Source organism: Petromyzon marinus, chromosome 57 (genome assembly GCF_048934315.1).
Source record: "Petromyzon marinus isolate PM22_M1 ecotype Great Lakes invasive population chromosome 57, UKy_Petmar_22M1.pri1.0, whole genome shotgun sequence".
Taxonomy (NCBI): Eukaryota; Metazoa; Chordata; class Hyperoartia; order Petromyzontiformes; family Petromyzontidae; genus Petromyzon; species Petromyzon marinus.
Genome location: NC_133723.1, coordinates 3863061 through 3885870, shown reverse-complemented (window position 1 = coordinate 3885870; position 22810 = coordinate 3863061). Strand labels below are relative to the sequence as shown.

Genomic DNA, 22810 nt, shown 5'->3' with positions numbered 1-22810 from the left:
CTCACGCACGCGTTGCTGCTGCCGCTGTTGCGACTGCTGCCCAGGGTCTGTCAGATTCACTCAAAGTTTGGCCTGCGTCGCAACACCCGCACCGTGTCAGCCCGCAAAAGGTTTACCACGTGTTGCGGTGAAGGGCAATTGAGTTTGCAGGTCCATAAGGCTTACGCCCGTTTCAATTCGGGCTCAAAAAAAGATGTGGTGTGTCTCTCCCTTGCGATGGTGACTTTGTAGGATGAACGTCGCGATTCGTAAGTGGCACGTGGTGACCAAAAATGTTTGAGTTGGTCTGTAATAAGGTAGGGTACTGATAAGGTGTTGACAGCTGTGCATAACACCGACACCACCTCCTCACCCACCACTCTCCTCCTCCTATGTGTGTGTTATGAACTTATTTCGCACCGTACCAACCGTGCTAATCGGAGTTGCAGTGTTGAGTCTATGGGCAGTGTTCAGTCTATGGGTAGTTTTGAGTCTGTGGGGAGTGTTGAGTCTATGGGTAGTGTTGAGTCTATGGGCAGTGTTGAGTCTATGGGCAGTGTTGAGTCTATGGGTAGTGTTGAGTCTATGGGTAGTGTTGAGTCTATGGGCAGTGTTGAGTCTATGGGCAGTGTTGAGTCTATGGGTAGTGTTGAGTCTATGGGTAGTGTTGAGTCTATGGGCAGTGTTGAGTCTATGGGCAGTGTTGAGTCTACGGGCAAGTGTTGAGTCTATGGGCAGTGTTGAGTCTATGGGTAGTGTTGAGTCTATGGGTAGTGTTGAGTCTATGGGTAGTGTTGAGTCTGTGGGTAGTGTTAGCCTATGGGTAGTGTTGAGTCTATGGGCAGTGTTGCGTCTCTGGGCAGTGTTGAGTCTACGGGCAGTGCTGAGTCTACGGGCAGTGTTCAGTCTATGGACAGTGCTGAGTCGATGGGCAAGTGTTGAGTCTACGGGCAAGTGTTGAGTCTATGGGCAGTGTTGAGTCTACGGGCAAGTGTTGAGTCTATGGGGCAGCGTCGAGTCGAACTTGTTTATGTTGCAACTTCGCGGAGACCGACCGCGCTTGCCCGGAGTCGCTGTGGCCCTCACCTGAAGTCGCTGTACGGGTGGATGATCCACAGGCCGGCCGACTTGACGCGCTCCTGCTCCCTGGCCACCGCCTTCTCGCTGCCGAACATCCGCAGCGAGAACTTATTCACTCCCGGCTGAAGCATGGCCCCGAGTTGCCTCCGCGCGAAGCCCGGAGCCGCCTCCTCCTCCTCCTCCTCCCCGAGGAGTCCTCCGACCCCTCCGCCTCCTCCGCGCTCAGCGGTGGTCGAGTCGAGCACGCGTGCCGCTTCGGTGTCGTCTCGATCCCGGCTACGCCTGGTGCGCTCTCTCCTCCGAGCCGGCGAGGGCCGCCCAGCAGCAGCAGAAGCAGCAGCAGCAGCAGCAGAAGCAGGAGGATGATGATGATGATCAGCTGTCGCCATGGACACGTCGCCTCGGGATTCCGAGATGCTGGTGGTGGTGGTGTTGGTGGTGGTGTTGGTGGTGGTGTTGGTGGTGCTGTGAACACGCCTCGCCTGCTCTCGGCACGCGCCGTTGAGGAGCAGCCCGGCGCTGGCGGGGTAAGAAGAGGAGGAGGAGGAGGAGGGAGGAGGAGAGAGAGAACCGCCTCCTCCTCCTCCTCCGACGCCGCGAGATGAGCGGAAGCGTCGGAGTTGGATCGCACCCGCAGCTGCACTTTGCTCCATCCCTCCTCCAGCACCACCTCCACCACCACAACCACCACCACCACCACAACCACCACCACCTCCACCACCACAACCACCACCACACGCTACTCTCATCGCCTCCTCCACCTCCTGATGCTGCTGCCCGCTGGCTGGTGGAACAGTTCCTCCTGCTCCTACTTGATCCTCCACCTGCTCCACCACCTCCTCCTCCTCCTCCTCCACCTCCTCCTCCACCTCCTCGTCATCATCCTCGTCCATGATGCTGCTGCCCTTTCGAGACAGCTGCTGAGGGAGGCTGTAGAGGCGGCGGCGCACGGCAGGGCCGAGGCGATCCATCTGGTAGGGCGCGGTGGTGGTGGTGGTGGTGGTGGTGCCGGTGGGAGGCGGAGGGAGGGAGGGAGGAGAGAGAGGTGGGAGAGGTGGAGAGAGAGAGCGAGAGCGAGAGAGGTAGAGTTGTGGATGGACTAAGGTGGACTAAGGCAAAGAGGGAGGGGGACGTGGTGAGAGGTGAAACACGTGCAATGGGGAGCGGACAGACACACGCAAACGAAGACAAAGATCCCCCGTGTAGCCTTCACCAAACTGTCGGGGCAAGTGCTGTTAGCGAGGAGCAGAACCCATGAACGCACGCACGGCACTCGACGCCCGTTCCGCCTTTGTATCCCCCGTGCCGATGTTAACACACCGTGTCTCATTTTTTGAGGCTGAGTCGACCCAGGGGAGGCTCAGCACCGCAACTAAATAAAATAAAAAAAATCCCGCCGCAGCGACTGATCGCGAGCGAGACATCGCGACCGGGTTGCCGAGTACGCGGAGAAGTGCGCTCACCGCTGCGCCACCGCTCCTCGCGTGTGATGACAAAGATCCCCCATATAGCCTTGACAGACTGTAGGGGCAAGTGCCGTTAGCGAGCACCTATGATGGCCGGAACGGTAACACGAGGGGGGGAGGGGTGGGGTGGGTGGCCAGCACAACGCCCGACCGCCTTTGTCTCCCCAGTGGCGATGTTTACACACACACACAGACACACACACACACCGCGACATACGCGAACAGACGACACGCGCAGCAACAGGACACCAGACCCACACAAAGGCAGAGATCCCCCCCGTATACAGCATTGGTACGGCACACGAGGGGGGGGGGGTGGGGGTGGGAGGGGTGGGTGGGTGGACAGCACCACGCCCGGCCGCCTTTGTCTCCCTGTTGGCAATGTTCATTTTTTTTCTTGTCGTGACTTTTTAACACGTCGTAACAGGAACTCGATTGGGTCGACCTAAGGGTTGAGGGCCTCAGCACCGGCTCGTATAATCGTCACCGTATGCATGGGTCAGCGGTGTTGGCCCTGGCCGGGAAATCGAACTCGTGGGGTCAAGCGGGTTGGTGGCGCCGAGCGCCGAGCCGCCACGCCGCCGCCCCCCACACACGGACACGCACAAAGGCAAAGATGCCCCCCGTGAAGCCTCAACTCACTGTTGGGGCAAGTGCCGTTAGCGACGACAAAACAAAGAGACCCAGACGACCACGTGGTGTCTGCTCTCCTGTTGCTCGCTCGGTGAGACAGCGCTCTCTGGAGACCGGGGTCACGATGTCAGCTGCTGCTGCTGCTCATGATGCTGCTGCTGCTGATGATGTTGTTGCTGATGATGATGGTGCTGCTGATGATGGAGATTCTAGTGATGATGCTGCTGATGATGATGATCATGTTGTTGCTGGTGATGATGATGATGCTGCTGATGATAGAGCATCTAGTGATGATGCTGCTGATGATGATCATGTTGTTGTTGCTGCTGCTGATGCTGCTGATGATGATGATCATGTTGTTGCTGATGATGATGATGCTGATGATGGAGATTCTAGTGATGATGCTGATGATGATGATCACGTTGCTGATGATGATGTTGCTGCTGATAATGCTGCTGATGATCATGTTGCTGATGGAGATTCAAGTGATGATGTTGCTGCTGATGATGATGATGTTGCTGATGGAGATTCTAGTGATGATGATGCTGCTGCTGATGATGATCATGATGATGATGATGCTGCTGCTGCTGATGATGCTGCTGATTTAATGTTGCTGATGGATATTCTATTGATGATGCTACTGATGTTGCTGCTGATGATGCTGCTGATGATCATGTTGCTGATGGAGATTGTAGTGATGATGCAACTGATGTTGCTGCTGCTGATGATGTTGCTGATGGGGATTCTAGTGATGATGCTGATGTTGTTGCTGCTGCTACTGATGATGTTGCTGATGGGGATTCTAGTGTTGATGATGCTGCTGGTAATGTTGTCGCTGCTGCTGCTGCTGATGGCCGTGTTCTTTCTCCTCCTCGTGAGCAGGTCGGTGAGCCCTTACCCTGGTCGGTGAGCCCTTACCCTGGTCGGTGAGCCCTTACCCTGGTCGGTGAGCCCTTACCCAGGCCGGTGAGCCCTTACCCTGGTCGGTGAGCCCTTACCCTGCTCCGTGAGCCCTTACCCTGGTCGGTGAGCCCTTACCCTGGTCGGTGAGCCCTTACCCTGGTCGGTGAGCCCTTACCCTGGCAGGTGAGCCCTTACCCTGGCCGGTGAGCCCTTACCCTGCTCCGCGAGCCCTTACCCTGCTCCGTGAGCCGTTACCCAGGCCGGTGAGCCCTTACGCTGGCCGGTGAGCCCTTACTCTGCTCGGTGAGCCCTTACCCAGGCCGGTGAGCCCTTACCCTGGTCGGTGAGCCCTTACCCTAGTCGGTGAGCCCTTACCCTGGTCGGTGAGCCCTTACCCTGAACGGTGAGCCCTTACCCTGCTCGGTGAGCCCTTACCCTGGTCGGTGAGCCCTTACCCTGGTCGGTGAGCCCTTACCCTGAACGGGGAGCCCTTACCCAGGCCGGTGAGCCCTTACCCTGCTCCGTGAGCCCTTACCCTGCTCCGTGAGCCCTTACCCTGCTCCGTGAGCCCTTACCCTGCTCCGTGAGCCCTTACCCTGAACGGTGAGCCCTTACCCTGCTACGTGAGCCCTTACCCTGAACGGTGAGCCCTTACCCTACTCGGTGAGCCCTTACACTGCTCCGCGAGCCCTTACCCTGCTCCGTGAGCCCTTACCCTGCTCTGTGAGCCCTTACCCTGCTCCGTGAGCCCTTACCCTGAACGGTGAGCCCTTACCCTGGTCGGTGAGCCCTTACCCTGCTCCGTGAGCCCTTACCCTGAACGGTGAGCCCTTACCCTGCTCCGTGAGCCCTTACCCTGAACGGTGAGCCCTTACCCTACTCGGTGAGCCCTTACCCTGGTCGGTGAGCCCTTACCCTGGTCGGTGAGCCCTTACCCTGCTCCGTGAGCCCTTACCCTGAACGGTGAGCCCTTACCCTGGTCGGTGAGCCCTTACCCTGGTCAGTGAGCCCTTACCCTGGTCGGTGAGCCCTTACCCTGAACGGTGAGCCCTTACCCTGGTCGGTGAGCCCTTACCCTGGTCGGTGAGCCCTTACCCTGGTCAGTGAGCCCTTACCCTGCTCCGTGAGCCCTTACCCTGAACGGTGAGCCCTTACCCTGGTCGGTGAGCCCTTACCCTGGTCGGTGAGCCCTTACCCTGGTCAGTGAGCCCTTACCCTGCTCCGTGAGCCCTTACCCTGAACGGTGAGCCCTTACCCTGAACGGTGAGCCCTTACCCTGGCAGGTGAGCCCTTACCCTGGCCGGTGAGCCCTTACCCTGGCCGGTGAGCCCTTACCCTGCTCCGTGAGCCCTTACCCTGGCCGGTGAGCCCTTACCCTGCTCCGTGAGCCCTTACCCTGCTCCGTGAGCCCTTATCCTGGTCGGTGAGCCCTTACCCTGCTCCGTGAGCCCTTACCCTGAACGGTGAGCCCTTACCCTGCTCCGTGAGCCCTTACCCTGAACGGTGAGCCCTTACCCTACTCGGTGAGCCCTTACCCTGGTCGGTGAGTCCTTACCCTGCTCCGTGAGCCCTTACCCTGGTCGGTGAGCCCTTACCCTGGTCGGTGAGCCCTTACCCTGCTCCGTGAGCCCTTACCCTGAACGGTGAGCCCTTACCCTGGTCGGTGAGCCCTTACCCTGGTCAGTGAGCCCTTACCCTGGTCGGTGAGCCCTTTACCCTGAACAGTGAGCCCTTACCCTGGTCGGTGAGCCCTTACCCTGGTCGGTGAGCCCTTACCCTGGTCAGTGAGCCCTTACCCTGCTCCGTGAGCCCTTACCCTGAACGGTGAGCCCTTACCCTGAACGGTGAGCCCTTACCCTGGCAGGTGAGCCCTTACCCTGGCCGGTGAGCCCTTACCCTGGCCGGTGAGCCCTTACCCTGCTCCGTGAGCCCTTACCCTGAACGGTGAGCCCTTACCCTGAACGGTGAGCCCTTACCCTGGCAGGTGAGCCCTTACCCTGGCCGGTGAGCCCTTACCCTGGCCGGTGAGCCCTTACCCTGCTCCGTGAGCCCTTACCCTGCTCCGCGAGCCCTTACCCTGAACGGTGAGCCCTTACCCTGCTCCGTGAGCCCTTACCCTGAACGGTGAGCCCTTACCCTGGTCGGTGAGCCCTTACCCTGGTCGGTGAGCGCAGCATGGCTAGCTGCGCTCCCCAGCGAAGCAGCAACAGCAGCACCAGAGGTGATCAGTGAGCGCCTGTGTGTGAGAGATAGAGAAAGAGAGAAACCCGGGGACAGAGAGAGAGACAGAGACACGGAGACAGAGAGAGAGACAGAGACACGGAGACAGAGAGAGACAGAGACACGGAGACAGAGAGAGAGACAGAGACACGGAGACAGAGAGAGAGACAGAGACACGGAGACAGAGAGAGAGACAGAGACACGGAGACAGAGACAGAGACACGGAGACAGAGAGAGAGAGACAGAGACACAGCGAGTAACAACACAAGTGCATCTGAGGTCGCGTCTCACCCTGTCTCACTCTCTCGCCGTGAGTGCCGAGTGAGACACTAGGACCCAACAGTGAACCTTTAACTCATCCCGTCCACCTTTGTAGATTCTGTTGGTCACGACCACCAACCCCGATCACCCCCACCCCTTCACCCCCCCCCTTCACCCCCACCCTTTCACCCCCCTCACCCCCCCCCCTTCACCCCCCCCCCCTTCACCCCTCCTTCACCCCCTTCATCCCCCCCCCCCCGTGGCCTTTACCCTTCAAAGGGACACGCATCCTCACGTGACGGCAGCGGACACCGTCTCGGATCATCAGTCGAGAGGCAGGGCCAACCGGGGGAGGGAGGGAGGGAGAGGAGGGGAGGAGAGGAGGAGAGGGAGGGGAGGGAGGGAGAGGAGAGGAGAGGGAGGGGAGGGAGGGGAAAGAGGGGAGGGGAGGGAGTGAGGGAGGGAGGGAGGGAGAGGAGAGGGAGGGGAGGGAGGGAGAGGAGGAGAGAGAGTGAGGGAGGGGAGGGGAAGGAGGGGAGGGAGGGGAAGGAGAGGAGGGAGGGGAAGGAGGGGAGGGAGGGGAAGGAGGGGAGGGAGGGGAGGGAGGGGAGGGAGGGGAAGGAGGGAGGGAGGGAGGGGAAGGAGGGGAAGGAGGGGAGGGAGGGGAGGCAGGGGAAGGAGGGGAGGGAGGGAGGGAGTGATGGAGGGGAGGGAGGGGAGGGAGGGGAGGGAGGGAGGGAGTGATGGAGGGGAGGGATGGAGGGGAGGGAGAGAGAGAGAGACGTGTTTCACCCGAACCTCCTGGCCTTACCTCTAAAACTTTATTTTTTCTCACCCTTTTTCCGGGATGTATTTTCACCAACAGTAAGTGTCTCGCTTTATGCACAATTTGTGATTACTTTGTTTCGACTTCCTTTGTCCTTCTTTCTTTATTCTTCTCTATTGTTTTCACTGTTCAGGGCGCGCCTGCGCTCTCTGCAGTGTACAGGTGTCTTTGTTATCTACATAATCCTCCACTTTCATTTAATAGTTGATTTCATAATCACGCTTTTCTTTGTTGCTATTTCGATTTTAAGTTCCTTTGTTCCTCAAGCAATTTTTTTAGAATGTTGTGATTTTTTTCGTGTTTTTTTTTTCCCGTTCCTTTGTCTCGTGTGCTTCCACGTGTTACACTCTCCACGTGTTACACTCTCCACGTGTTACACTCTCCACGTGTTACACTCGCCACGTGTTACACTCGCCACGTGTTACACTCGCCACGTGTTACACTCGCCACGTGTTACACTCGCCACGTGTTACACTCGCCACGTGTTACACTCGCCACGTGTTACACTCGCCACGTGTTACACTCGCCACGTGTTACACTCGCCACGTGTTACACTCGCCACGTGTTACACTCGCCACGTGTTACACTCGCCACGTGTTACACTCGCCACGTGTTACACTCGCCACGTGTTACACTCGCCACGTGTTACACTCGCCACGTGTTACACTCGCCACGTGTTACACTCGCCACGTGTTACACTCGCCACGTGTTACACTCGCCACGTGTTACACTCGCCACGTGTTACACTCGCCACGTGTTACACTCGCCACGTGTTACACTCGCCACGTGTTACACTCGCCACGTGTTACACTCGCCACGTGTTACACTCGCCACGTGTTACACTCGCCACGTGTTACACTCGCCACGTGTTACACTCGCCACGTGTTACACTCGCCACGTGTTACACTCGCCACGTGTTACACTCGCCACGTGTTACACTCGCCACGTGTTACACTCGCCACGTGTTACACTCGCCACGTGTTACACTCGCCACGTGTTACACTCGCCACGTGTTACACTCGCCACGTGTTACACTCGCCACGTGTTACACTCGCCACGTGTTACACTCGCCACGTGTTACACTCGCCACGTGTTACACTCGCCACGTGTTACACTCGCCACGTGTTACACTCGCCACGTGTTACACTCGCCACGTGTTACACTCGCCACGTGTTACACTCGCCACGTGTTACACTCGCCACGTGTTACACTCGCCACGTGTTACACTCGCCACGTGTTACACTCGCCACGTGTTACACTCGCCACGTGTTACACTCGCCACGTGTTACACTCGCCACGTGTTACACTCGCCACGTGTTACACTCGCCACGTGTTACACTCGCCACGTGTTACACTCGCCACGTGTTACACTCGCCACGTGTTACACTCGCCACGTGTTACACTCGCCACGTGTTACACTCGCCACGTGTTACACTCGCCACGTGTTACACTCGCCACGTGTTACACTCGCCACGTGTTACACTCGCCACGTGTTACACTCGCCACGTGTTACACTCGCCACGTGTTACACTCGCCACGTGTTACACTCGCCACGTGTTACACTCGCCACGTGTTACACTCGCCACGTGTTACACTCGCCACGTGTTACACTCGCCACGTGTTACACTCGCCACGTGTTACACTCGCCACGTGTTACACTCGCCACGTGTTACACTCGCCACGTGTTACACTCGCCACGTGTTACACTCGCCACGTGTTACACTCGCCACGTGTTACACTCGCCACGTGTTACACTCGCCACGTGTTACACTCGCCACGTGTTACACTCGCCACGTGTTACACTCGCCACGTGTTACACTCGCCACGTGTTACACTCGCCACGTGTTACACTCGCCACGTGTTACACTCGCCACGTGTTACACTCGCCACGTGTTACACTCGCCACGTGTTACACTCGCCACGTGTTACACTCGCCACGTGTTACACTCGCCACGTGTTACACTCGCCACGTGTTACACTCGCCACGTGTTGGCACTGAACCACACCGGCTGGTGTGGTTCAGTGCCAACGTCTCCCTTTAGATCCCTCTTGATTTGTGCTGCGAGCGTGTTTACAGTATCTAATTTTTATTGGTGTGCTTTTTTTTCTACATTTTCGTTTTTTCTTCTCCTATTGTCAAAAAAAAAACCGAGGACTTTAAGTAATTTTTTTACCCTCTCCAGGGCAGCTTTGGGTGGACAGCAGTAATAGTAATTAAGAGAAGGTGGTCATAACACAGGTTTGACCATCTTTATATACACATTTTTTTTAATCGTTTCTTGTTTTTTGTAAAAAAAAAAAAAAATCCTGGCTTTAGAAAATCGAGAGGTTTGCTTTAGTTGTTGTGTGTGACATCTCACACGGGTGAAGATGTCCCACCCGACCCGCAACGACGTACACGAAAGCTACCGCGCCTACGCAAGGCCGGTCTCTGGGGCCTGCAAGGGGCCCGCAGCAGCAGCAGGAGCAGCAGCTGGAGCCTCCACGCGAAGGCTGGGATCCGCTGCCCGGCTTTCACCGATGTCCCGCTCGAAGCCTACGCGGAAGCGCTGGGCGCCATCGTGCCTGGGGGCACGATAAAAGTGCGCCTCCAAGGTGAGCGGAAGGGTTGGTCTTCTTCACGGAGTCCGAAAAGGTGGCAAACGCCGGCACGGAGAAGGGGCTGACGGTTGACGATTGGCACCTCACCTTGGGAGTCACTGTCATCGCCATCGGTACGCGTGATCGCATCCAACGTCCCCCCCCTACATTCCCGATGAAGACATCCAAGATAACCTGGCTAAGTTTGGCACGCTGACTTGCAACCTACACCGAGTGCCTCTGGGCCTCAAAAATCCTGCCTTGAGGCATGTCTTGTCTTTTAGAAGACAGGTCTACATGCTGGTGCCCATTGGGCAGCTTGAGGAGGGCTCCTTTGTGGCCATGCATGGAGGAAGGGCCCACAGGCTGTTTTACTGCAGGGACGTGCTCAAATGCAACCTATGCAAAGCAGAGGGGCATATAAAAAAAAACACTGCCGAAAGACAGCAAATGCCCAATCCAACAGCGAGGCAACGGTGGAAAAGGGTGCTAAAGAAGCACACCCAACAAGTGACTCAGCAGAGGGTCCCTCACCACGGAGATCACCCGAGATGGCGGTAGACCCCGCTCCAACACCAGCTACTGCCATGGAGACTGAGGCTCAGCCAGCCACCCAGCCATCATTGACAGCCGGACCTCTGAAGAGGAAATTTGTGGATGATTCGGCTTCGTTGTCTCCAGAGTCAAGTGGGGATGAGGTCAGTCCCTTTAGAGATCTCCCAGAGTTGGAGTCGGACATCGCATCAACGCCTGGGGGAGACGCGGAGAGCTGCTGGTGGCAAGGACGGCGGTCTTCACCATCCCTGATGCCCCTAGAGGTGGGACACGCAAGGGAAGAAGCCCCGTGCAGGAACCAAGCTCAAGCGCAGGACGCCTGAAGAAAATCTGGAGCCTGAAATAGAAGCGGGGGAAAACGCAACCTGTGCAGTGGCGAAGGAAACAAGTGAAGAGGGTCGCACTTCAGACCTCGACGACGCGCCCAGTGAGGCGGCCGAGGGCTCCCAGGAAACGCGAGCGGCCAAGAGCACGGAGGAGCCCAAACAGGACCCAACTGATCAAACTACGCGAGGTGACCAGGACGAGGACGATGGAGGGTCATCAGTGGAGGGGCAAGTGGCATCACCCAATAAAGCATCGACGGAGGATACCACGACGATTAAAAATCCTCAAAGCCTGGGGGCTGAGGGGGGAAGCCAAGAAGAGGAGTTTGAAGAAACCCTCAGCACAGGAAGTTCAGTGAACCTGACATCTGCTGAGCTGACTGAAGGGGCACCAATATTCTCACAGTCAGAGCTGTGGACCTTTTTAGATGAAGTGCAGGGCTCAGAAGAACGAGCGACTGCAGCTCTGTCAAGGTGGCGAAATGCGGAGGCAATTATAGCCTCCCTACTCCATGTTGAACAGGACTTCAAGAGACAGGGAAATTCGTCATCTGGGAAGGAAAGGAAGAGGATCAGGTATTTCCTGAGCCAAATAACTACGTGGAAAGAAAACACACCTGGTGACAACTCCACTGACACTTAATGCTGCGGATAGCTGCAATTAATATAAATGGGTGTAGAGGTCCACTCAAGAGACACTTTGTGCGTTCTCTCGCAAAAGAACACAAAGCCTCGGTGCTCTTTGTGCAGGAGACGCATCTTACAACTGGCGAGGAGGATGAATGGGAAACGGAATGGAAAGGTGATTTGTTTTTCAGTTACCTTACTCATTATTCTTCAGGAGTGGCAACGTTATTTGCGCCGGGGTTTACACCCACCATAGTCAACCAGGTTGAGGTGGTACCGGGAAGAGCCCTCGACGTAACGATCAAACTTAATGACATTTCTGTCAACCTCATAAACATCTATACCCCCATCAATGATGCGGAAAAACTGATTTTTTTTTCAATGAGTTACAGGACCATCTCAAAACATCCCGAATGACGAGCGTCTGATTTTGGGAGGAGATTTCAACTGTACACTCGATGTCCTCGACCGCACTGGCACTGAGCAGTCCAAAAGCGGTGCCCTGAATACCTTGCGGCACGTGCTCCGCACGTGCAGTCTTGTAGATGTGTGGCGGACGCAACATCCAAAGCAGCGAGGTTTCACCTTTACGAGAACCCGGGCTGACAAAACACTGTCACAGTCAAGGATTGACCGGTTTTACATCTCAAAAGACCTTGAAAATAGTGCAAGTGTCGTCCAGTATTCGGGCGGCACCACTGGCCGATCATCGCCTAATACTACTTGAAATGAAAATACGAGTCCCAAGGGGATCGGCATACTGGCATTTCAATAATGCTCTTTTGCAAGACACCACCTTCACTGATCTTTTTGGGGTCTTCTGAGTGCAGTGGCAGGGAAAGAAAGATCGGTTTAATAGCCTAGCACAATGGTGGGACATAGGGAAAGTACACATCAAAAAACTGTGTCAGTTGTACGCCTGGGGAAACACAACAAATATTGACCGAGAAATTTGTGAGCTGGAAAACAGGGTCCATACTTTAGAGCAAAGGCGGAAGTTTGGGGACGATCCAGGCCTACTGCAGGAATATGTGGAGACCCTAGAATATCTAAAAGGGTTGCAGACAGAAAAAGGCAAAAGGGGCATTTGTACGCTCTCGTTTTAAAGATGCCCTCGATATGGACTCTAGCTCGACACTTTCCTTCTTATTGGGGAAGCAGAATGGTAGACGCAAGGCCATGGAGCATTTATTTGATGACAAGGGGGTCCTTGTTTCCAACAATTATCAAATAGCTACAACAATAGCACAGTATTATGGAAATCTGTGCTCTCCAGAACATATATCCACAGTGGCCCAGAATTAAATCTGGAAGGACCTGCCTACTTTGGGTGAAGAGGACAGGGACCTTCTAGAAGAAGGGGTCGAACAAAGCGACCTGGACATGGCAGTGAATGCCCTGGCCAGGAACAAATCCCCAGCGATTGATGGGCTGACGGGGGAGTTTTATCACCGTTTTTGGCACTCCGTACGTAAAGACTACAAAGCCGTGTTGGATGAAGCGGTGGAGACAAACGTGATGCTTCAGTCCTGGAGGAGGGCCGTGCTCACACTGATTCCAAAAAAGGGCGACCTCAGGCACCTCAAAGAATGGCGTCCAGTCGCAGTGCTGAGCACAGACTATAAGATCCTCGCGAAAGCTGCGTCTGCAAGGCTTAAGAGGGTGTTGGCTAAGGTTATTGCCGATGACCAGGCATACACTGTTCCAGGGAGGACCATCCATGAGGGGATTTTCCTGGTCAGAGATTTGATCAGTCTGTCGGAGCATTTAAACTTTCCACTTGCCTTTCTCTCCCTTGATCAAGAGAAAGCCTTTGACAGGGTTGATCACCAATATCTTCTTGGCACTCTGAAAGTTTTTGGTTTTGGGACCCGCTTCATAGGGTTAATTAGTTTGCTGTACAACATGGCCCAGTGTCTGGTTAAAGTAAATGATGGACTAATTGCTCCTATAGATTTCAGAAGAGGTATCAGGCAAGGCTGTCCTATGTCAGGACAGCTCTACACCCTCGCCGTGGGGCCCTTTCTGCGTCTACTCCGACGCCGACTCACCGGACTAACTCTAAAAGAGCCCAGTATGCGAGTGACCCTCACAGCGTGTGCCGATGACATCCTCCTCTCCTTACTGAGTTTTGACGACATCGAGCGGCTGCACGAGTGCCAAGAGGTTTACTCCGCCGCGTGCGGCCTCCTCCTCCTCCAGGATGAACTGGGAGGAGAAGTGCAGTGGGCTGCTTGTTGGGAAGTGGGACGAAGCCCGGTTCCATGAGTTGGCCAAGACAATAACGTGGAGCAAAGAGAGCGTCTGCACCATCTCGGCGTGCGCCTGGGGCCTGGAGAAAAAAAAACACTGCAGGAAAATTGGGATTTCCTGGAAGAGAAGGTGAGGAAACGACTTGGAGCCGTGGGGGCACCTGCGCAAGTCTCTCACGTTTAGAGGGAACACCCCCCCTGGTGGCGAACCAGTTGGTTGCATCCGCATTGTGGCACCGCTTCTTTTCCCTCACTCCACCCGTATACCTCATAACAAAACTTCAGAGACTGGTAGCTGCCTCCTTCTGGTCGCAGAGGAAGCACCGTGTGGCTGCTGGTATCTTGGCCTTGCCACTGCGGGAGGGCGGGCACGGTCTGGTGTGTGTACGGAGCCAGCTCTCTACATTCCGTCTACAAACCGTACAGAGGTTTCTCTACACGGCCCCATCATCCATGTTGTGTTCCACAGCATCTTTTTTTTCTGAATGACCTCGGGGGCCTTCAGTGCAGCAAGCGTCTCTTCTTAATGGACATTACGGGTAGTCCACTCGCACAGATTCCCCACTTCTACAGGAGTATCCTACATACCTGGGGTGTCCTTGCCACCTCCCGGCTGAATAAACCCCGGTCAGCATCAGAATTCGTTCACGAGCCGCTGTTACGGAACCCCAACGTGGCACTACCAACTCTTGTGGGCCCTGCCATGGAGTAACGCGTGGTGGATGCACGTCTCACGAGGGTGGGCGATTTGGTGAAACCAGGCACGGAGGGTCAGTGGCTTCTCCCTGCCGAGATAACTGCGATGACCAAAATGCACTCGGTGAGACTCGCCGCAAAACTCGTGAATGAGCTGCGAAGGTCCTTCTCAACAGCAGTGGGGAGCGCGCCTGCTGTGAGTGTTGGTGATGAGTCAGCCGGCGGTGGCCCAGTGCCACCAACGCTGAATGTGGTCCCAGCAAGGAAGCACACTCAACTCTCTTGCTCTCAGCAGCAGTGGGGAGCGCGCCTGCTGTGAGTGTTGGTGACGAGTTAGCCGGCGGTGGCCCAGTGCCACCAAAGCTGAATGTCGCCCCAGCACGGGAGCGCACACTCGCCTCTCTTCCTCACGGCAGCACGGGGGGCACACCTCAGGGAATGGCCAGGAGGGGTGCTTCTCAGGTGTAGACCGGTAGAAGCTGTGCGCCCAAATGGTCGATTTCCACCATCAACAAATAATAACGTCACATAAGGGCTACGCTTGGAGGGACACGATGCCCTGCAGTGATCGCTTGAGGCCTCATTGGGAGCTGTTTCACTCCAATCTACCGTACAAGCGCCACGGTGATCTCAGCTGGAGCATTGCCCATGGGACTGTGACCACGAACGCATTCCTGGCACTTTTCACAGACACACATCCTGAATGCGGATTCTGCGGTGAGCTCGAAACAGTGGCGCATCAATACGTACGCTGCAAAAGCCTAGGCTCGCTCTATAAGCTGTTACGCAATATTCTACTGAAATTCAATCTTCATTTCTCCCCCACAATTCTTATTTTTGGATATAGGGGGAACGAGGGTACCAAGGATATAGAGGGGTTGATTAACTTTATCATGAACAACGCCAAACTGGCCATCTATAGGGCCAGAAAATGCGAAAATTGATGGGAGCGGCTTCCCCAGCCACTGCCGCATCTTCAAGGCCCTCTGGTCTCTGCCAGAATTTGGCTGGAATTTCGGTACGCTCAGTTGACGGGGCGTGTCGCCTCTTTCTCGACGCGTTGGGCTACCGAGGGCGCTTTGTGTGATGTGACGAAAGCAGGGGATCTGGTGGTGATGGGTTTTTAAGGCTGATTTTTTTTTTTGCTGGTGTTTATGAACACAGTAGCACACAATGGGATTTATGGTACATGGGAAAAACCGTGTTATATCTTTTATTTAAAAAAGGGGGCACATAAGCAGACAAAAAAGACAAAAAGACGACATGATGATCGAAGCAAAGCGCTGAAAGACCGAGCAGCTTTCTGTTTATTCTGATCGTTAAAAAAAAATTAAAAGGAGGGAGGGAGGGGAGGGAGGGACGGAGGGGAGGGAGGAGAGTGAGGGAGGGAGGGGAGGGAGTGAGGGGAGGGAGGGAGGGGGGCGCTTTCGGTTTGCCCTCGGGCGGCCGTCTGGAACGTTCTTCCGTCCGATATTAGGAAGCCAACGCTTGTTGTTGTTGTTGAACTCCGTTAGTTGTCCTCAACCCTCCCCCGCCACCTCCGATTGACGACGTTTGTCTACGGACGGTGCGAAAGAAGTTCAACATACAAACAACATGTCAACAGGTTTTTCGACATGAACCATCTCTTCTGATAGTAGGAAGCCACTAGGAGCTGTAATGCCACTTCAAAATCATCATCATCATCATCATCGTCGTCGAGATTGACAAGCTCACTTCTTTAGAAACTGCTTCTTGCCTTTGACGTGTTGCCCCCCCTCCCCGCATCTCCGATTTGCACGGTTGGCTACGTACGGTGCTAAAGAAAGTCCAACATACAATCGCGGGATCGACCCCCGAAAGACGTGAAGGAGGACCACGTGGATTCGAGCTCACGCGCCTGTGGCTAGTGGCATCATCAGCCAGACTGTGAAGAAGTGAGCTTCGAGAGTGCGGTCCCTGGCTGCTAGAAATGTCCACGTGTTAGACACGTCCCCCTCGGTGAGGCAGTTTCATGACGAGACCAGCGAGCCTAAGTATTTTTTTTATACACATACGTGAAATAAGTTACCTGGATTATGGAAGGCGAGGGACATGAAATGAAGGGGTCTACAAACATTACATTGGTGACACTGAGATAGTAACAGGCACGCACTTATTGCCCGCGCTCCATCCAGTTGCTGAGGGGTTGCGCAATCCGAGGGGAGGCTGAGCTCGTCGCTGCCTCACCTCTTGTCTCTTGCCGTATTTTCAGCGGAGCTCCGCAAATTTGGCGATTTTGACTATGAAAATTATTGGAATCGTACAGAAATGGCATTTATAACACAGATTCAGTGGAAAAAAAATCTTAATATTTATTTTATTTGATTATTCTTTTTTTTTGCTTTTTGTAACAGCTATTATCATTGGAGTATGACAGGTGAGGCTCTGCCTCCCCTGCCTCACCTGACCACACGTCCCTGCTGGTAACGACCGCTTGTCTTGCGATCGAAACGTCGCGATATTTTCATTATTTTTTTTATTCACTTTGTTTTCATTATTTTATAAGAATTTTTTTATAATGAATTTATTATTACATATCACTATTTTATCGATATATATTTTTTTCTATCTACGTGACTTCACCGAAAGACCCAAAGAGAATATATATATTTTTTAAAAACATCGTTTATTTATATGCAGGGTGCTTCAAAAAAATGTGAACACTTCGGAAGAATTTCCAACAATTGCCACGAGAAATGTGCTGCCTCTTGAGAGCACCCGGGGGCGACTTCCAGGCACGCGTCGACGACGATGACGAACACGTGTGAGAGGCTCTTCGACTTTATTGACGCTATTGACATCCTCTCTCTTTTTATTTTGTGTGTCCCATAAGAACGATGGTCGGTCCCCGTGTAAGTGTTCACAGTGCTCTTGAAGCACCCGGTCGTTCGAGCGCGCGGGGGGGCCTTTGGCAGGACACGCGCTCACGGCCTAGGAGAAGGGGGCGATGGTGGTGGCCGCTGAGAGGGGTCAAGATCGAGGAACGGAGCGGCAGCCGAGGACGGGAGGTGGAGGACATCCTCCGGGTCGCAGGCGGGGGGCCATGGCGACGTCACCTGACGTGCAGGTGCGGGAGATGGGTGGCGGGACATTGCGCCGTAGGCTGCCTTGTTGATGGCCTTCATCCAACAGTGGAGTGACCTCGGTTGCTGCTGCTGCTGCTGCTGATGATGATGATGGGTCACGGTGGCCGAGTCTCCGGTTCCCTCCCCATCACCGCTCCCGAACACACGGAGCCAATCGCGACCTTCATTTCAACCGCGATAATCCGATCAGCTCTGAAGCTGGTGTCCAGTTTGGAGTCCGGGCGACTCGCCGACTCTTCCAAAAATCACGTGATCGATCTGCCCTATTGTTCTATTTTTCTTTGTTGTCCCTTACCCCCCCCCCCCATACACACATCCCCGTGCCGCCAATTGTTTCACAATCGAGCCGCCTCGTGCACACAGCTCGATTCTGATTCGTCTGAATCTGACGGGCGTCACGTGACGGCGAGGAATCCATCCGGAAAGAGTTGCGTCGAGAGGCGACAATCCTCCTCCTACGCGTGAGAGAAGGGGGACGCCTCCTCCCCCATCTCCCACAGGTGACCTCTGGCGCACGCACCAGAGGTCATCCATGTCGTCGGATGCTACCAACTGCTCCCCACTGTGCCAGGCTAGGTGCAGGAGGAGGTCACGTGACAGTCCCAGGTACGATGGGGATGACTGACTGAGATGACTGGCAGATGCTACCAGCTGTGCTCCCCACTGTGCCAGGCTAGGTGCACGAGCAGGTCACGGGACAGTCTCAGGTACGATGGGGATGACTGACTGAGATGACCGGCAGATGCTACCAGCTGTGCACCCCACTGTGCCAGGCTAGGTGCAGGAGGAGGTCACGGGACAGTCCCAGGTCCCATGGGGTTGACTGACTGAGATGACTGGCAGATGCACCACCACCTGTGCCCCCCCGCTCTGCCAACTCGTTACGTTTTAGCCGCCGGCAAAAAAGCAAAGATCCCCAGTGTAGCCTTAGCAGACTGTCGGGGCAAGTGCTGTGAGCGAGCAGCACCTATGAAGGCCGGCACGGCGCACGAGGGGGTGGGTGGCCAACACCACGCCCGATGTGGCGATGTTTACACACCGCACCAGGTACTCATTTGAGGCTGAGTCGACCTAAGGGAGGCCCAGAACCGATTTCAGATAATCGTCGCTGGTGCTGGCTCGTGAGTGGGAATCGAACTTGGCTCACCGCCACCAAAGACAGCCATACGGAACTTAATAGATCAGAGGACGATCGTCCTCCCTTTCTCCACCGTGAAACAAATATTCCTGAGGCAACCCTCATCAGCCCGCACGGTCTCCTGCGAGCGAATAAAGTCGGTGGCATCGATTCAAGACACCCGTCAGGCCTGGCCCGAGTCACTGCGGGTGAACTGTCAGGCGCTCACAGAGCAAGAGCCCTCTCCCTCTCTCTCTGCCCATTAACGCGTAAACCCCAGTGCCGGATTATCCTAGCAGCAAAAAGTAGCTAGAAATGTAGTAGCTACGGGCCCCGCACTTTCAAGCGCCTCGAGTTAAACGCTTTCAAGCTATCAATTCCGGATCAGTGATTCTGCACTTGCTCTATTACTATACTACTAGACCGCCTTATTTAAAGCTTTAGTGACTGCAGTAATTCATATTCTTAGTTCTTTCGGTAAAGTCACGTTGAAGGGAAACAACAAAATAATAGAATATTTATAAAACAATAAAAATTCTCACGACGTTTCGACCATAACACAAACGACCATTTTATTTTGTTGTTTCCCTTCAACGTGACTTTACCGAAAGAACTAAGAATACTAGACCGCCTTCAACTTTTATGAACGACTGGGTGTTTGAGGTTAGCGATTTGTCGCATTATCTGGCTGTATGGCAAATAATAAAATACAATTACTTAACTATGCAAGTAAAAATTTCGTGTTTTAATATTTGTATTTTTGTTTTATTCAGGGCCCCTTGATGACATTTGCTACAGGTCCCGCACTAGCTGAATCCGGCACTGGTCAACCCCAAACAGCTCCCTACACCTCATACGTGAGTTCTGAGCCACGGGTACCAGCAGTAAGCTGCCGGTGGAGTACTAACTAAACTATTTGAACAATTTTTTTTGTTTTATTTTACCAGGTAAAGCCCACTGAGATTCTATTTATAGCTCTTTCTCAGAAGCCATCTGGCCATAGCGAATGATAGCTCAACGATGTGGCGTTTCGCCATCATATTTATTGCAGCCAAATACTCTGAACACGTGACGTTGATTCTAAACGCGGAGGGATAAACCGGGAGTCCCGGATTAATAATATAATCCACGCGGACACTGGGAGGCAGACACGCAAACTCAAAATGCACAGCAGGCGTCAGTCGGGATCGAACCCACGACTTCCTGCATACCATTGACTGATTACCAATCGATTATATAATTACAATACCCCCCCCTCCGCCTCAAATCACTGCACCTGAATGAGTTAAATGATGACGTCACCCTGCTGCTCTATTTAAGACCGGGAGCAAGTGACGGCTTTACCATTCTGGCGAATTGCCCGATGATGCTGGATGTAATTACCAGCGAAACGTCGTACTCAAACTGTAAATGTTGTGGATTCACTCTAAAACACACCGGTGGGCTAAAGTAGTTAACTATTTTGTCAACGTGACACTTTTTTACTGATTGGCCGTGCCGGGTGGTGGAGGGTTACGACACATTTATAAATAACGCGATCTAACCCAAAGACCTTTATTATGGACAGGTGAGGTAGTTAACGTCTCCTAGCCACCGTGATGATGATGAGAGAGACAGACACGCAAACTCCGAATACACAGCAGGCGTCAGCGTCGGGATCGAACCCATGACCTCCTGCATACCAGGCGAGGTAGTTAACATCTCCTAGCCACCGCGATGAGTCTAGCGGGCTACGATGCACTTTCACCACGGACCACCCATCCGAACCCCCCATTAGTCCTTGGGCCAGACCAGATATCGGCACCACCCAAGGTGGCAAAACGTCAATGGTGCAATTTTATTACCCCATTTCACCTCTGCCCCCCCAGTTACCCTCACTACGTTACTTGCTACGTGGTTACGTGGTGCCCTCTGGTGGGACATGTGCCGGTACTACAGCTTACATGCCCCGACCACTCACCCTGACCTACTCACCTCCGCCTTCCAGATCCCCCCCAGACCCCCCCCCCCCGGCTCCTCTCCCCTTCCGGTCCACCCCCACGTCACCCTACCCCCGGTGGTTTCTGCCCTCTAGTGGACACCCACGGTTTTCTGTGCAATGCAGAGGCTGTCGCCACATGAGGTGTGCAAGTCCTCCGAGCGATTGGCTCCGTGGCTGCGCGATTGCCCTCTAGGGGACACGCGCGGTACAGTCCAACAGCAAACAACAACAACAGCCACCAATTCACCCACTCAGTGGCGGTGATGTCACCACGGTGCTTGTGCCAGGCTAGGTGCACTCAGAGGCCACGCGAAGTGTCGAAGGCCCTCTGGCAAGAGAGGTTGTGGGATGGACGTGGGTGGCATGGGTCGACTGCCTCCAGCTGCCCAGTAACTGGTGAAGGTTTAACACATAGGCTTTCGCGACCAAATATTAATAATAAAGATGATTTGGGTTAGATCGTGTAATAATTAATGTGTCAAAAATCTCCACCACCCGACACGGCCAATCAGTAAAAGATTTGTCAAATCTCCCTATGATGCTGGATGTAATTACCAGCGAAACGTCGTACTCAGATTGCAAATGTTGTGGATTCACTCAACACACCGGTGTGCTGAAGTAGTAACTATTGAAGAGTCACATTGTGTGGAGATTGCGTCATTGCGTTGTGGCATGACGTCATGGCACATGTCATTGCCCTTTGGGTAGGAATTTTTGAATTCGGCTTTTGAACGTGGCTGCCGATTTCGGACACAGGTTTACTTTGGTTATTCATTGAATCTAGAACACGGTGCCAAAATAATGCTACTCATGTTGAAGATTAGTGAGCACAGTGGGCTGTAGAATTGTGAGTTTACATAAGGGTTTGTTTACATGAAGGCTTGGGGGTTAGAAGCAGATACATTTTTAAGCATCATGGCGGCTGCCAATGTAAGCCCATCTCCTGAAGGCATGAAGATATGCGGCAATTGGAGCAGCAATTGGTAGTCCTTCAGGGCTGATTTTGAATATTACTCCATAGCAACATGCCTCAATGAGAAGCCCGCAGAGGTGCAAAGCATCCACTCTGAGAAGAGTGATGGGCAGTGAGTGCAAGCAACCACGTGTACCGTACCCATCAACCCATACAGTTTAGCCCGTAATTTCGTACAGGGAAATTGAGTTTTTAGGTCCATATGGCATACAGCCGATTCAACACGGGCAACAAAAAAATATGGCTGCGTTTCTCCCTTGTGATGGAACTTTGTAGGATTGAGCGTTGAGATTTATAAGGAGCACAGGGTGACCAATACGGTCCGAATTGGTCTGTAATAAGGTAGGAGGCACTGGTAAGGGGTTGACAGGAATGATGTGCACAGACAATCTAAACCTCGCAGAGGAGCACAAGGAGGCGTGATAGCCACCTTGGACCCCCTTTGGAAGCCTGCAAAAAAAAATGCGATACATTAAAAATTCATGTTGAGCAGCTGCAAGCAAGAGGAAGGTGAATCAATTGGCCGCTTCGTCGCACGCCTGCGAGAGAAAGCAACAACGTGTACGTAAGGACTCCTGAAAGCGAAGTTCATTCGGGACAAGTGAGTTCTGGGCACAACGAGCGAGTCGCCGCCTTCTACGAGAGCGGGGTTTGGACTTGAGCACAGCGGCCACAATGTGCCGCACAGCGGAACTCGCTGACAGACACGCGAGAGCCATGGGGCAAGACACACGGCGGACACGGCAGACCGACGGCATCGACGCAGCAGAGAGAATGGCGAAACACAGCAGGCTGGCGTGGCGAGCAACAGCAAAAGCGTTACCGAAGCAGTTAATTCGACACCGGGAAAGTACCGCCGCGATGTGCACACCGCGCGGGAAAGAGCGGTGTCCGGCATACGGGGAACAAAAAAAAAACGGTGCAGGTTGTGCGATGGCCCAAATCACTTCGCCAGCGTGCGCCTGTCACGCAAATGTCCAACGTCAGCGCAAAAGCCGCATGCCACGGATCGGGAGAACGAAGATGAAATAATGTCCACGGCGTTGACATAGTTTCTGCTAAAGACCGTCCGGCACGGCGTGGGCTTGTCGCGGCCTCACGCTCCGCAGGGAGCGACGAGAAGCATAAGCCAAGCTAAGCTGACGTAGTTTATTCAAAGGAATGCGGCACAGAAAAGCATTCAAAATGTAATGACGCCGACACACGCTGTTCTGGGCGCCTGCTTTAT

The 22810-nt window shown here is 54.1% G+C and overlaps 2 protein-coding genes across 3 annotated transcripts in view; one reads left to right on the top strand and one right to left on the bottom strand.

Annotated features, from left to right (window-relative positions):
- The window catches only part of LOC116954914 (potassium/sodium hyperpolarization-activated cyclic nucleotide-gated channel 3-like), a 50836-nt gene extending 44334 nt beyond the window's left edge, over positions 1-6502 (bottom strand). The window contains 2 exon segments of the mRNA XM_076052683.1: positions 1066-2030; positions 6218-6502. Of these exon segments, the coding sequence (XP_075908798.1) occupies positions 1066-2030; positions 6218-6238 (986 nt within the window). The 5' untranslated portion in view covers positions 6239-6502.
- Positions 6503-7297: 795 nt separating this feature from the next.
- COXFA4L3 (cytochrome c oxidase associated subunit FA4L3) overlaps positions 7298-22810 on the top strand; it is a 67776-nt gene continuing 52263 nt past the window's right edge. For both annotated transcript variants that reach the window (XM_076052685.1, XM_076052684.1), the window contains exon 1: positions 7298-7406. In XM_076052685.1, the coding sequence (XP_075908800.1) occupies positions 7390-7406 (17 nt within the window). In that variant the 5' untranslated portion in view covers positions 7298-7389. The remainder of the gene's footprint in view (positions 7407-22810) is intronic.